Source organism: Peromyscus eremicus, chromosome 8a, assembly GCF_949786415.1.
Source record: "Peromyscus eremicus chromosome 8a, PerEre_H2_v1, whole genome shotgun sequence".
NCBI classification, from domain to species: domain Eukaryota; kingdom Metazoa; phylum Chordata; class Mammalia; order Rodentia; family Cricetidae; genus Peromyscus; species Peromyscus eremicus.
Genome location: NC_081423.1, coordinates 11,436,864 through 11,450,570, shown reverse-complemented (window position 1 = coordinate 11,450,570; position 13,707 = coordinate 11,436,864). Strand labels below are relative to the sequence as shown.

General features: G+C 46.8%; 1 protein-coding gene and 1 long non-coding RNA gene across 3 annotated transcripts; one reads left to right on the top strand and one right to left on the bottom strand.

The window, feature by feature from the left end:
• Positions 1-603: 603 nt before the first annotated feature.
• LOC131916679 (uncharacterized) lies at positions 604-3,302 on the bottom strand. Its single transcript, XR_009380584.1, has 2 exons — positions 1,443-3,302; positions 604-935 (listed from the first exon to the last, which is right to left on the bottom strand). It is a non-coding gene; the product is annotated as an uncharacterized LOC131916679 (long non-coding RNA).
• Positions 1,145-8,527, top strand: Znf263 (zinc finger protein 263). 2 transcript variants are annotated; one of them, XM_059270118.1, is made up of 6 exons: positions 1,145-2,255; positions 3,352-3,532; positions 3,982-4,055; positions 4,330-4,453; positions 5,961-6,077; positions 6,529-8,527. In XM_059270118.1, the coding sequence occupies exons 1-6, from the start codon at positions 1,869-1,871 to the stop codon at positions 7,677-7,679; spliced, it is 2,034 nt and encodes a 677-aa protein (XP_059126101.1). In that variant the 5' UTR covers positions 1,145-1,868; the 3' UTR covers positions 7,680-8,527. The 2 variants fall into 2 exon arrangements, with proteins under 2 accessions (XP_059126101.1, XP_059126102.1); XM_059270119.1 differs by lacking the exons at positions 3,352-3,532; positions 3,982-4,055 and having other exon boundaries at positions 1,148-2,255.
• Positions 8,528-13,707: the final 5,180 nt, after the last annotated feature.

Below are 13,707 nucleotides of genomic sequence, written 5' to 3'. Positions count from 1 at the left end.
ATTGGTGGGATTTTAAGTCCAGAGCTTGGGTTTTTACTCTGTAGGGTGGGGGCAGGGCCCAGTCATTAGGGCAGTTAATGCTCTGTAGGTGGAACGTGGCAGTTGGAAGCCCCTGGGGGAGGGGCCTGCCCACTCATGGAGGGGCTTACAGTAAAAACCAGAGGTTGGTAGTTGATCTTAACAAAAGCTCCCTGGATCCTAACATCTCACAGGTGTTATCAGCCAAGTCAGCTTTCCTGTCTGAAGCTTTTAGGTCATTAATCTTTCAGTTTGGGCTGCAACTGCATATACGTGCCTGGCATGCACCAGAGCCCTTGGAGGCCAGAAGAGGGTGTCAGATCCCCTGGAACTAAAACTACAGAAGGCTGTGAGCCACCACAAGATTGTTGGGAACAGAACCTAGGTCCCTTGGAAAAGATTATGTTCTCTTAACCGCTGAGCCATCTCTCTAGCTCAACCTCACAAGCTTTACAAGGTTTTTCTGAATGAACCTATATCTGCCCGTGTGCTAGTTAGCGTCTGGGTAAGCATTTGCCCTGACAGCCTGTGGGCCTCTGTACCTGTGTTGAAACTAGGAAATACTCAGGACTCTACACACAGTCATCCAAAACAGACCATTTTTATTTCCTCAGCCTAAGCTTTTGCGATAGGATAGCTGTGTGATCTTGGGCACACACTTAACTGACACTCAATGCCACAATCACAGGACTTATAATAGAGCCTCCTTCATACAATACAGTGAAGGTCCTATTTCATGTATGTGTTCATTATTACTGGTTTTCGCGACACACTCCTAGGATCTGCGGACTCCATGAGCTGTCACAGGCATGCTCCAGTCTCAGGCCTGGGCAGTCTCTCTTCAAAAGAGAAGGGAGCCCTCCTGGTGTTTCCTTCTTTTCTTCCTTTCGAATGACAGTCACAGCCATAGACTTGAGCTGGGAGAATGGAGAGAGAACAAATCATACTCAGCGCGTTCCTCTGGGTCGACCAGCCACCTAAAGTTGGAGGACTAGGGAACTACTGCTCAAAGGGAGGCTTAAGGACAGGCACCATATATGGTTTACTGTGGTAGATGGAACTCAAGACGGCTTTGGGACGCTTGATCCACGACGCAGGCGCAGGAACAAGGGCGTGCCAGGGACTACATTTCCCGGCAGTCACCGCGCAGCTCGAGCTCTATGAGTGCAGTGCACCGGTCTCCGCTGCAGGCTGTAGTTCTCCGGGGTGTTGGGATCGGCCTTCAGGGAGGTTTTCTTTGTGAGTTGTTAACAACGGACATTTCTGGGCCCCAACAAGACACTCTAACGCATTTGGATTCTGGTTCGAGCGTGGCTCAGGAATGTACCTTTTGGCAAATTTTTGACAAATTTCCTAAGAAAATCTGACCGAGGTCATGCCCCGGCCAGACCTGCCCAGGGACTCCCACGCCCACGGCTTTCCACCTGGCTGCCTCGCCCACTCCGTAGTCCCGCCTCTCATCAACACATGGCCAGTGTCTCCTCCCGCTCTTCGATGCAAATTTTTTTCCCCTGTCGTGAGTCGGCAGTGAGTACGTGGCGAGACCCGACCCAATGGGAGACAGAGTAAGCAAAGCGTGAACCGGAAGTCCGTCCCGACGAGCGGCCGTTGGCTTATGACGCCTAACTCGCGCGCTGAAACTTCCGCCGCGGCCGTTGAGGGCTAAATTCTGTGCGAGCCTGAGAAGCCGGTCAGGTGGAGACGCTGCCGGGCTATTGCCAGACTTCGAACTGGGTTCTTCCGGCGGGATTTGGAGCCCCGGCCCTCTCGGCTACTGCGGTCGTGCTCTACTGTTGGACGGAACGTAGGGCGTCTTTCGAGGCGACCCAGGCACTCTGGGGGCATTGAGCATGGCTGCTGGTCCGGGCTCCCAGGAGCCGGAAGGGCTCCTGATAGTGAAACTGGAGGAGGACAGCACCTGGAGCCAGGAGGTACCCCCGCCGGACCCAGACTCCAGCCCGGAGGCCTCCCACCTGCGTTTTCGACGGTTCCGCTTTCAAGAGGCCTCTGGTCCCCGAGAGGCCCTTAGCCAGCTTCAGGAGCTTTGCCATGGGTGGCTACGGCCGGAGTTGCGCACCAAGGAGCAGATACTGGAGCTATTGGTGCTGGAGCAGTTCTTGACTATCCTTCCCCAAGAGATTCAGAGCAGGGTGCAGGAGTTGCGCCCAGAGAGTGGCGAAGAAGCAGTAACCCTTGTGGAGCGTGTGCAGAGAGAACTTGGGAAACTCAGGCAACAGGTGACAGAGCTGTTTAATCCGTGGTTTGGCCCGGAAGACTGGGACATTGTGCTAGCCTAGTTTTGTAGTCAAATCTACTTGATTACTGAGTAGACTTTACATGAGGAAGAGGGATTTATGTCGTTTATCTGGAACATTTTTCTTCCAAATTTTCCCCATATGACGGTAGTGAGCGGTGACGAGGACTTTATTTCAACATGTAGGCGTCGCTCCACCAGTAGTTAGTGACCAGTTAGTGCTATCGCTAGTACCAGCTTTGTGACTTTGGGCAGACTACTTAATCTCTGTGGTCCTGTTTTTCTGTTGGTAAAGTGAAGATGCCAGAGTGCAGTCTGGGGACAGTTTGGAGGGTCAGGAGAACAGTATGTCAAATTTGGATGCCCCTGCTTGCGTTTGTTTGTTTTGTGACAAGGTCTTATGTAGCCCAGATGATTGTATCTTACCGTGTAGCTCAGCTCGGCTCCAGACCAGTGGTGATCCTCTAGGTTCAGTTTGCAAACCTCCGAGTTCTTCGATACAGGCATATGCCACCGCGCTTGGCTCTGCTCTTTTTAAAAGGCAGGTTCTAGACATGTACCCCAAGCTTAAACTCGAGGCAATCCTCCTGCTTCAATCTCTTTAGTTTTGGGATTACCACAGGCATATGCCACCACCTCAGGCTTATACTTAGTGGTTAATACACACTATACCTTAGTCACCAGTCTCCGATGCAGAGTTGGATCTCAGTTCATTGACCTTTCAAAAACAGCTAAGCACTAAGGCTTTCTGGTCACCGCTGGATAAGTTCACCTTATCTAGTAGTGAATGGAAGCATCTAGGAACGGGGGAGAGCAAGCGAGCAGAAGTGAGATGTATCAGAAGAGTATATTGAGGTGTGCGCTGGCTGTGGACCCTCACTTTTTCATGCTCCAGTCCCCCCGCCTCCCGTTTTCTCTGCCACATACAATCTAACAAGTCTTTAGCATTAACCATCCTCTTGGCGAAGACCAAAGGGATGGTCTGTGGGTCTCTGTTCAAGGCGTGTCCTAAGATCCTGTACTGATTTCCGTTTCTGTCAGCCCAGTTGTGATGCTGAGTGATGTGGGTTGGTTCCCAGGTCACAAACCAAGGGCGGGGAGCAGAAGTACTTTTGGAGGAGCCTTTGCCACTGGAGACAGCAGGAGAGTCACCGAGCTGCAAGCTGGAGCCAATGGAGACTGAGCGAAGCCCTGGCCCCAGGCTGCAGGAGCTGCTAGACCCCAGCCCCCAAAGGGACCCCCAGGCTGTAAAGGAGAGGGGTGAGGGGCAGTTATCTGGGCAGGTGGGAGGGAGGAGGGACTTTGGGGTTGCCCTGACCCTAGTAGAGTGTAGTGCAGGTGCCAAGGAGAAAGAATTTCTGAAGTTAAGGTTCTCAGATGTGGTCTGAAAAAACCTACAGCTGGTGGTGTGGGTTCTGCGAGGGTTAGGTGGGAGGAAAGGGTAGTCTCTTAGGAAAGCCCTTTTGTGTACAGCACTGGCAGTTTATAGTTAGATGGTTGATGTGGGGATGTGTGTGGTTAGAACATGGTTGCTGGGATGAAAGCCCGTCCCATTTCTTCAGATCCTCTGTCACACCTTTTGATACTGTTGTTTAATGTCAGTCTAAAAACTGAGACTGGGTGTTGGGGAATGCATATTGTGTTGTAATAATCTGTGGGTCGCCAAGATTTAGTTTTACTGTTCTCATTATGATTTCTGTCATCTTCAGCATTATCTGCTCCCTGGCTCTCTCTCTTTCCTCCCGAAGGGAATATGGAAGATAAGGATATGACTGGGTCCCAGGTGATGTGGAAGTTCTCATTGCCTCTCCCCAGAATCCTCCTTTTCTCCTCTCCTTTTGGGGTGGGAGGTGCCCCTCAGCTACTAGGAGGATCTTTTCTTTCTGATCAGATATCGCCCTTAGCTTCTTTGTCTTTTCAACCCTTCACTTATAGGCCTGGGACCCTTCTCCCCCGTGACGTGTTCTTGGCACTCCTGGTTTTACCCCTTTGACAGTAACTCAGCTTGAATTGTTCCTGTTACATGTGATGCTAAAGGAGATCTTGTGTTATTTCAGCTGCCCGAGAACTTCGAAGACATGGCAATGTATATCTCTCAGGAGTGGGGCCATCAGGATCCTAGTAAGAGAGCTCTCTCAAGGGATATGGTGCAAGATAGTTATGAGAATGTGGGCACACTAGGTAAGAACTTCTCTATCTGGAATGTTGGCATTTACAACCAGAGTGTCCTGCTCCTTGGAACACACATTCCTTCTGTACATGAGCTCTTAGTTTTGTCAAGAGACACCCCCCACACAGAAAGTTTCTCCTACTATGGTCAGTTAAACACCTGCCAAGTGGCACAGTTGATAGACTTGTGGCATCCTTAGGCCGTACTTCCGTTGCTGGAGTTAAAGGCGGAGTCTGAGCTGTAGAGAACTTGCAAGGGCAGCACAGAGCCTCACCAGTGACCACAGGCCTATGTCACACACGTTCAGTGCTCTCCGTTCTTACTTACATGTATGCCCTCTGTGCTCCATTGGTATATCTAGACTTCTTACCAAAGACAGAAAATCCACGGGTGCTGGCACCAATATACCAGTTTATTAGCTCTCTTAGCCTGTGAAAATCCAGGAAGGGAAGGGGGGCTTGTAAATTTGGAACACTGTATGTAAAGTAGGCTAGACAATACATTCATTAAAGTACATCTGTGTGTTGAACAAAGGTAAAAAGGTTAAAAATGATGCCAATAAAATAAAATAAACTGATATGTAGGTGGGATATATGTAAATATTATATAATTCCTCAGCTTGTTTACATATATGAGAATTCTCATAATAAAAGTTGGAGGTGCCAGGCAGTGGTGGTGCATGCCTTTAATCTCAGCACTCTGGAGGCAGAGGCAGGCAGATCTCTCTGAGTTTGAGGCCAGCCTGGTCTACAGAGTGAGTTCCAGGACAGCCAGGCTACACCTGTCTCTAAAAAGCAAAAAAAAAAAAAGAGAAGAAAAAGTTGGAGGCAATCTGACTAAGGCCGTGTGTGCAGTATGGTTGGTTATATTGAAGCCCACACCAGGAAGATGCCACATTGCGGCTGTTTTCATCCACCATGTTTGTGTAGAGCTGGTTAGAACTGTGTCGTGCAGCATTGTAGTGCTTTTGCTTCCTTCCTGAGACCACCTCCTGGGCTGTGCATCCCTTTCCACTGCTGTACCAACTCTGCCCAGAGAGTGGTTTGTGGAGATGAGCCTCTGTTGGAATCTGTGTTTTGCTGGAGGTCAAGTGAGCTGTTTGCTTTTCCTTAGCACAGCACAGGAGGACTTACACATTTTAATGTCATGGTCTTCTAAGAGCCTGAGTTCTTTTCTAGTTGATTTCATGATTTTTTTCTAGAGTTTTACAGTTAAGTTTAGCTCTATCTACAAATAGCCAACACTCTTTCACTAAAGTAAGTTGATTCTCAAAGCAGTGGTCATCCTGTGTTCATTTTATAGTTACTTGAATTACAAATTGTATATTCTCATTTTAAAAAATTCAAGTTCTTTGAAAATATTAAAAAACCCATAGTTTTCTCTCTAATTCTCTTTTCTATAGAGTAACTACTGGGTTAGACTTAGGGGGAGTTGGTTTCTCTGCTGCTGGCAGGAAACAAGACTCTGTTTTCTCTGTGTGGTAGAAGAATGTGGTGATGTTTCTTTCATTGTGAACAGAGTCTTGCATTCCCGGTCAGGAGGTCTTAAGCACCCAGGCGGAACAAGAAGGGAAGCCGTGGGACCCTAGTGTGCCGAGCTGCAAGGGAGGCGGGAGCCCCAGAGAACCAGTTCCAGGTGAGAAGTATAGCTAAACAGGGCTTAAAAGGGTTCCCAAGGTGTGTGTGACATTGGGGGTCTGAGTGCATGGCCAGTGCAGCACACGGGACAACGGCAGTGTCTCCTGCACACTCAGCCAGGCAAGTGAGGAATGTGGGCTCTACATCTGAGGGGGTTCTAACTCTGGGACTCACTCGGGACACTCTGGTCTCAGCCTTAGTCCATACCAGAAGGGTAAAGCTAGTCAGAGAGCAGGGTGGGGGCTACAAAAGGGAGTTCCAGACTAGTCTGAGCTGCAAGTCTTTGAGTCTCTTTTCCGTGTGCTTCTCTGGCATGCTTTCCCGACAAGGTCAGGGTGGGAAACTGAGCTAGAACTCTGTTCTCAGGGCCTCTTACATGAAAGGCATGTAGAGATTTCTTTTTTTTCTCTGTAAAATAATCTAGAGGTTTGTTTTTTCTCTCTTGCTAGGGGTAGAAAAGTTTGAGAACACAGAAAGAAGTGTTGAGTCTATTTCTCCTGAAAGTACCCATCCTCCGGTACTGCTGCCTGGCCAGGCCAGAAGGGAGATGCCCTGGAGTCCTGAGCAGGGAAGAGCTGATGACAGAGAAGAAGGACATTGGGACAAAGTAGCAGAGTCCTTAGTGGGAACCACAAGTTGTAGAGGACTGGCCCAACCAAAGGAACAGCCCAAGAAGCTCCATCTGTGTCCCTTGTGTGGCAAGAATTTTTCTAATAACTCAAACGTAATCAGGCACCAGAGAATACATGCAGCAGAAAAGTTGTGTATGGATGTAGAGTGTGGTGAAGTCTTCGGTGGACACCCACATTTTCTGTCACTGCATAGAACACATATTGGGGAGGAAGCCCATAAGTGCCTTGAATGTGGGAAATGCTTCAGTCAAAATACCCACCTCACCCGCCATCAGCGCACCCACACAGGTGAAAAGCCCTATCAGTGCAGTGTTTGTGGCAAAAGCTTCTCCTGTAACTCCAACCTCCACAGACACCAGAGGACACACACTGGGGAGAAGCCTTACAAGTGCCCTGAGTGTGGGGAGATCTTTGCTCACAGCTCCAACCTGCTTCGGCACCAGAGGATCCACACTGGAGAGAGGCCCTACCGGTGTAGTGAGTGCGGAAAAAGTTTCTCTCGAAGCTCACACCTTGTCATTCATGAAAGAACCCATGAGAAAGAGAGACTTGACCCTCTCCCTGAGTGTGGACAGGGAGTGAATGGCAGTGCCCCCCTTCTTACAAACCATGGAGCCCACAGAGTGGAGAAGAAGCTCTTTGAATGTTCAACGTGTGGGAAAAGTTTCCGGCAGGGCATGCACCTTACCAGACACCAGAGAACACACACAGGAGAAAAGCCATATAAGTGTACCCTTTGTGGGGAAAACTTCTCTCATAGATCTAACTTAATCAGGCACCAGAGAATTCACACAGGAGAAAAACCCTATACCTGTCATGAGTGTGGAGACAGTTTCTCTCACAGTTCCAACCGGATTCGTCACCTGAGAACCCATACAGGAGAAAGACCATATAAATGTGCTGAATGTGGAGAAAGCTTCTCTCGGAGCTCACGCCTTACAAGTCATCAGGGAACTCACACTGGTTAGAAACAGTGGGGTTTCTTTCTGCCCTAGTTTTGGCAGAACATTGTCTTATCCAGAGCTGGTATTCTCTGCCCATGTGGTGTATTTTGCTGGTAATTAATATAAAGAAATTGGAACTTATTTTAAGGGAGGTGCAGAGGTGAAGAACTAGCTTAAAACTAAAGTTTCCAGAAGAAAGAATTCAAGTTCTTGGAGGTAACCTGTTCAGGGCCACTTATCTATGAAGTTCATCCTGTCTTCGGGTACACCCACCTTCTTTATTGTTTTGACTAAGGTATGGTTTGGGTGCTGTACTGATTCTAGTATTCCAAGTTTTGGGAATACAAGTGACTTCAATTCCCTCCTTATTTGTGACATTTAGCAGGAGAGTTTGGGCTCCTGAGGCCCTTGAGACCAAAGAAGAAGGGCTAGGTCTCCTGGAAGACCAGTTGAAGGTCAACATGACTGATTTTAAGTTGGATCTTTTTGCAAGGCCCTGGTTGGGAAGTCCCGGACAGTAATTCTAACACTACAGTACCTACTCCTGTGAGTAGTTGGGCAGGACTGCTCATTATCGTAAAAGGTGACCTCAGAAAAAAAGGGGACTAGAGACATAGGAAGTCATAAGATAGAATCTGCAAATGAGCCCAGCATGTTACAGATTAAATGGGTATGTGGTTGCGGTCTACCTTTCTGGAGATTGAGACTTTCTTCACCTGTTAAAAAGGTGCATAGCGCTCTAGAGACGTGTTTCTGGAAGGTTCCATGATTCCTCAGAAACAAAAACAGATCCTAAAGAAATTAGGAATTATGTCTTTCCCTGTTGAAAATGTTTGAAAGGTTTATAATAAATGTCTCCCAGGAAACATGAATATGTACGAGTCTTCATTGAGGGCCTTTGTGTTGATACGTTTCAGACAAACTGCTCTTTCCTGGAGGTTCTAAGAAAAGTAGCAGTACATTGGTTGAAGCAAGGTATTGGATGCCTTTCTTGGGTTGGACTGTTCTGTGCTAGCAGGGTGAGGCCGAAGTGAATGGTGGCCAGGGTGATGAAGGATCTGCAAAAATTATTCTTTCCCTTTTTATAGCAGTAAAGATGTTTGCAGGTCTGTTTAGGATTCTGTGTTCCTGTGAAGTCGGTTGGGGTTTTTTTGTTTGTTTGTTTGTTTGTTTTTTTGAAGTGTTTAGGTTAGTATGCAAAAGTAATGACTTCATCATAGGATCTTCATAGATCAGGCTTTTTAAAGACAGGATATTTTTGTCTTGTAAAACTGGTTCCCAGGAGGGAATCAAATCATGGTCTTGATACAACAGCTGTTGATCACTAATGGTGCAGAGATTTAAAAAAGGGCACAATTATTCAGAAGTAAAACATTATGTTTAGAAGGTAGCCTTGAAATAGGAGTCATAATAGTGTTTATCTTTTGAGAGAGTTAGATCCCAACCCTCTAGGATCAGGAAATCAGATGCCAGGAAGCCATCTTAATCATCCCCAGAGGAAGCTATCTAACTGGCTGTTCTTTTGGAGGACAGGATGGTGGAACAGTTTTTAGCTTGTGTTACTTGGCTTGTTATATACCAGCTGTATTCTGTTATGAAAATCATGTGTGCCTTCATAGTTTTCCCAATTGACTTTCCCTAAGAAGGGCTAACAGTGTGGACTGATCACTCTCTGGACATACACATTCCAGGTATTTGGAGAACAGCCTCAGGAAAGGCTTTCTCTGGAATCAGATATCTCCCTTAGCCACTTTCAAGGACTAGCAGTAATAATAGTCCACATGCAAGTCTCCTGATTTAAGATAAATTCCACAAGGAGACACTGCCTAGGTCAGGTAATAATTCTACACTAGTAATAGCTTTACACAATTCAGCTCGGACCCTCCTTTCTTACAGCCTTACTAACTTTATAGACCTTTAACTCCTTACCTAACCCCTTTTAGGAATATTTAGATAACTTTCTGTGCTGACAGCTATGCTCAGCCAGAACCCCAGTTCAAGTCTCCCTGTAATTATCGTCATTGGCAGCATCCGGCCAGATCCATCCCCAGATGGAAGAAAGTACCTTATCAGAGATACCTCTGTACTCTCTAAGAACAGACTTAAGCATCCAGGCTACCTGTTTGAGAAGGCCTGGCAGATGTGCCAATTAAGCCTTACTTCCTTTCCCAAACCTTACCTCTAGTTCCAGATCTCCCTTTAACTATCACCAGAGGCATCTAGCTGTACACAGGTTGCCTAGTGACTGAGCATACTTTCCCCCACCCTGCAGAAAAAAAAAAACAGCAGATAGCTTGGACAGATAGGAGGCACAGGAAAAAAGAAGACAGTTTTATTTTCTCCCATTGACCTAGCAACTTATAGATTCTTAACATTTCTACCAATTACGTTAAGAGTTTAATAGTTGAGCACATAAGATCCCTCTTCTTAGATATTACCCGAATTTAGCCTTTAGTTAATTCATTTCCTCAGTGGTCACTTCCCTTTGGGGTTGCAAATGATAATTAACGGTTATTGCCTCTCAATGTGATTCTTATCACCCCTCCATTTGACCCTGGAAGCCTGGCTTTATATACCAGGACTTCCAGGGCATGAGAGACAGAGAAGAGAAAAGAGAATGGAAGAACTAGACGGGTAAGAGCTTGAGAGGAACAAACTGAGATGGGGAAGAACTAGATTGAAGGGCTAGAAGAGAGTACTAGAGGAACGAGATGGAAGATGAGGAAGAGCCAGATGGGGAAGAACAAGATGGGGAAGAGCCAGATGGGGAAGTACTAGCTGGGTAAGAACAAGATGAAAAGGACCTAGATGAGGCAGAGTTAAGACGAGAGAATTAAGATAGAACTTGGAGCAGTAGATAGAGAGAAATCAGGCAAGAAAGGAGTGAGGCATGAGAACAGAACTGAAGCTGTGTATAAAAGATGTTATGCCAGAGGAATTAAAGCAAGTGGACTATAGAGCTCGGTGTGCTGAGATTCTATTTCCTGAAAATAGTCCTCGCCGTTAGTAGTTCTCTCTCCTGAGCCCCTGGGATGTATAATATTAAGGCTGGTCCCGCTAATATTATACAAGAATCTACTACCGAGCAGACGATTGAGTCCCTTATGTTGAGGTCTGAGTGAAGTCTAATTGTCCGTCTTCCCTCAGCTTAACTACTCTGTGCTGGACAGGCTGTAGAGTGGGGAAGCGTTTTACATTCCTTCCGTTCCCTCTTCTACAGTGTCCCCCAAGCCTTGGAGTAGGGATTGATACAGGTATGCAGAGAGCTCTTTCAGAACTGGACTGACCACAGGCGGAACCAGTTTTAGAAGCGGACCGTAAAGTCTGAAGAATTCCCAAGACAATGAAAGAGGCCCAGTGAGAATTTGGAGTGGCTAGATGAAAATTGTTAAGGATCCGGGGAGCAACAGCTTGTTTCCTGAGCTCTCACTGTCCCCGTGGTGGGTGGCAGCTGTGAAATCCAACCTGTTGACTTTCTTGGGGAAGTAGATTTAGGACAGAGGAGAGTGTTGAGAACTAGCACAGCCTGGCGTGGAGGCCAAGTTCACTGTTTGGCTTGTTGATCAAACAAGCTTGGTTGTTACCCAAAATATTAGACCTTGCCACCTGAACTAGAAGCCAGATGGCTGTAGTCAGGTCAGAATCTCAGTGGCATGTTTAATGAGGTATTAGAAACAGTGAAGAGACCTGTCTCTCCAGATAGCTGTATGGGTGTGGGTCACATGAAAATGGTAAGCTGAATCAGAGACAGACAGACAGACAGACAGAGAGAGTGTGTGTGTGTGTTTTTCCTGTGCACAGGTGCATGCGGTACCTGAGGAGGCCAGAAAACAGCATCAGATCCCCTGGGGCTGGAGTTACAGATGATTGTGAACTAACATGAATACTGGGAACTGAACCCGGGTCACCTGAAGAGCAGCCAGTGTTATTAACCACTGAGCCATCTCTCCAGTTCCTATTTTGTACTATTTTAATTATCTTTGGTTGTACTTCCCTATTGGGTGTTAAGGCTATGTAGGTGGCTAGAAATTAATCTGATTCGGGCCCACTTAGGCTCCGTGGGAGTCCTTTGCTTATTTAGTTCTCTGCCAGTTATGTCATCTGGTGGGATGGATCAGGGTCCTGATGACCATATTGCTTTCCCTCTGTAATGACCCCCTCCTTTGTAGAACACACACCGTAGAGTCCATCTAGGTCCCCATGGCCTCACTCATCAGGAGGATAGGTGTCTTACTGGAGCTTTAACACCTTTAGAGATGTCTCATTGTCCGGAGTCTCCTAGAACAGGGCTGACCTTGGCGACATAGTAAGAACATAGCAAGGGCCAGCATATTGCATGTCATCTTAGCACCTTTGTCCTCATCGATTTTGGTCTCTTGAGTATGGTGGTTGAACACTCAGGTTAGTCACCAGGTCTCAAAGAACAGTTTAAAATCCAGTTGTATAACAGAAAAATTTTACAAAAACAGATTTTAAAATAAATCCTGAGTGTTGAAAAGTAGCTAAGAACCTGGTAAACTCAGTAGGAACTACAGGGGATTATCTTGACAAAGCATCAAATCTTTGTTCTGAAAGCATTTTTAAAAACTCACCAGGCACCAGCCTTTAATCTCAGCACTCAAGAAGAGAGGCATGCAGACATTTGTGAACTGAAGGTCAGCCAGGTCTACATAGTAAGACCCTGTCCAAACAACTGTAGTGGGTAGCTGTTCCAGCCTTGACCTTGAAGCACCACCCCAGTGAGGCAGCCGGTAACTGCCATGCCTACCTAGGAGCTACCCCTGGGGTGTGGCCGGGACAAGAGCCCTTAAGACCCGAGATCTACCCAGCACTCGGGAGGCAGAGGCAGGCGGATCTTTGTGAGTTCGAGGCCAGCCTGGTCTACAGAGCGAGATCCAGGAAAGGCACAAAGCTACATAGAGAAACTCTGTCTCGAGAAAAAAGAAAAAAAAAGACCTGAGATCTAGATGTGCCAGCTCTCTTGGTTCCTCGTGGTCCTGGATGCTGGATGTCAGACTGAGTCAGAGTTCTCCAGAGAACTCCACTCAGGTGTGGCGTCAGTGAACAACGTAGTCCAAACCATCTTTCACAGTAGGTAACCTAATTCTGCAGTCTGCTTTTCAGCTCCCCTCTTTTGGACAGCTTCCTTTGTTATCTCGCCTTTTGTCTTGAGGGGACATCCTTTTTCTTCTCACCTCCAGTTAACCATCCCCTGTCATATCCAGCTTGTTTTCTAGCTCTGCTCCTTTCTCAGGAATTTCTCTACAGCCCCCATCTTCTAATCCTTGAAGGTCAAGACAGGTTCCTTTTTGTAAAGATTTTCCCATGCATTCCCTAATGCTATTTGTTTTACTTCACCCCAATTCTTCGCCCAGTTGAAAACTGCACTTTTGGAGCTGGGGAGATGGCTCAGTGGTTAAGGCACTGACTGCTCTTTCAGAGGACACGGGTTCAATGCTCAGCACCCACATGTCAGCTTACAAATGTCTGTAACTCCAAGATCTGACACCTTCATCCAGACACATGCAGGCAAAACACCAATGCAATAAAATAAAAATTAAAAAAACACAGAAAATTAGAAACAAAATGCACTTTTCACATTGTAGATCTTAATCTTGGAAATTCCCTTTTATCCTGTTCATCTTCACTTTCTCAAAAAATGACAAGACTCTCTTCAAGTTGTTTCCATCCGTAAAGTCATTTGCAGCTCAAGATCACACCTTTGCCCTGGCCAGTGGGGTCTTCTACGGGGACCTGAAGGGAGCTCCAAAATTTTATTTTCCTCTTAAGGCATATATAGGCGGGGGCAAAGGGAGGGTGCAAGCAGGGAGGGTACTTTAATCATGGGTTGTTCAGCCAGCAGGGAATGTTGCTATGAGGATTATCTATTCTTGCCTAACTGCAGTGCGGTCACCTGATTTCTGAGAGGAGGTTCTGGTATCTGTGGGAAGAGGTTCTGGTGCTATGGAGACTTAAGCAAGGCCTAGATCTAGGAAAAGAGGAGAGAAACCCAAATATGGCGCATGTGTGTCAAGGGTCGCTTAGGCTTATG

What these genes read in the sequence shown, in the direction of transcription:
- Znf263 (XM_059270118.1), top strand. Translation starts at nt 1,869, where the DNA reads ATGGCTGCTGGTCCGGGCTCCCAGGAGCCGGAAGGGCTCCTGATAGTG. An exon ending in TTGGGAAACTCAGGCAACAG is followed by an intron (nt 2,256 to 3,351) that starts GTGACAGAGCTG and finishes GTTGGTTCCCAG; the next exon opens with GTCACAAACCAAGGGCGGGG. An exon ending in CCAGGCTGTAAAGGAGAGGG is followed by an intron (nt 3,533 to 3,981) that starts GTGAGGGGCAGT and finishes TGTCATCTTCAG; the next exon opens with CATTATCTGCTCCCTGGCTC.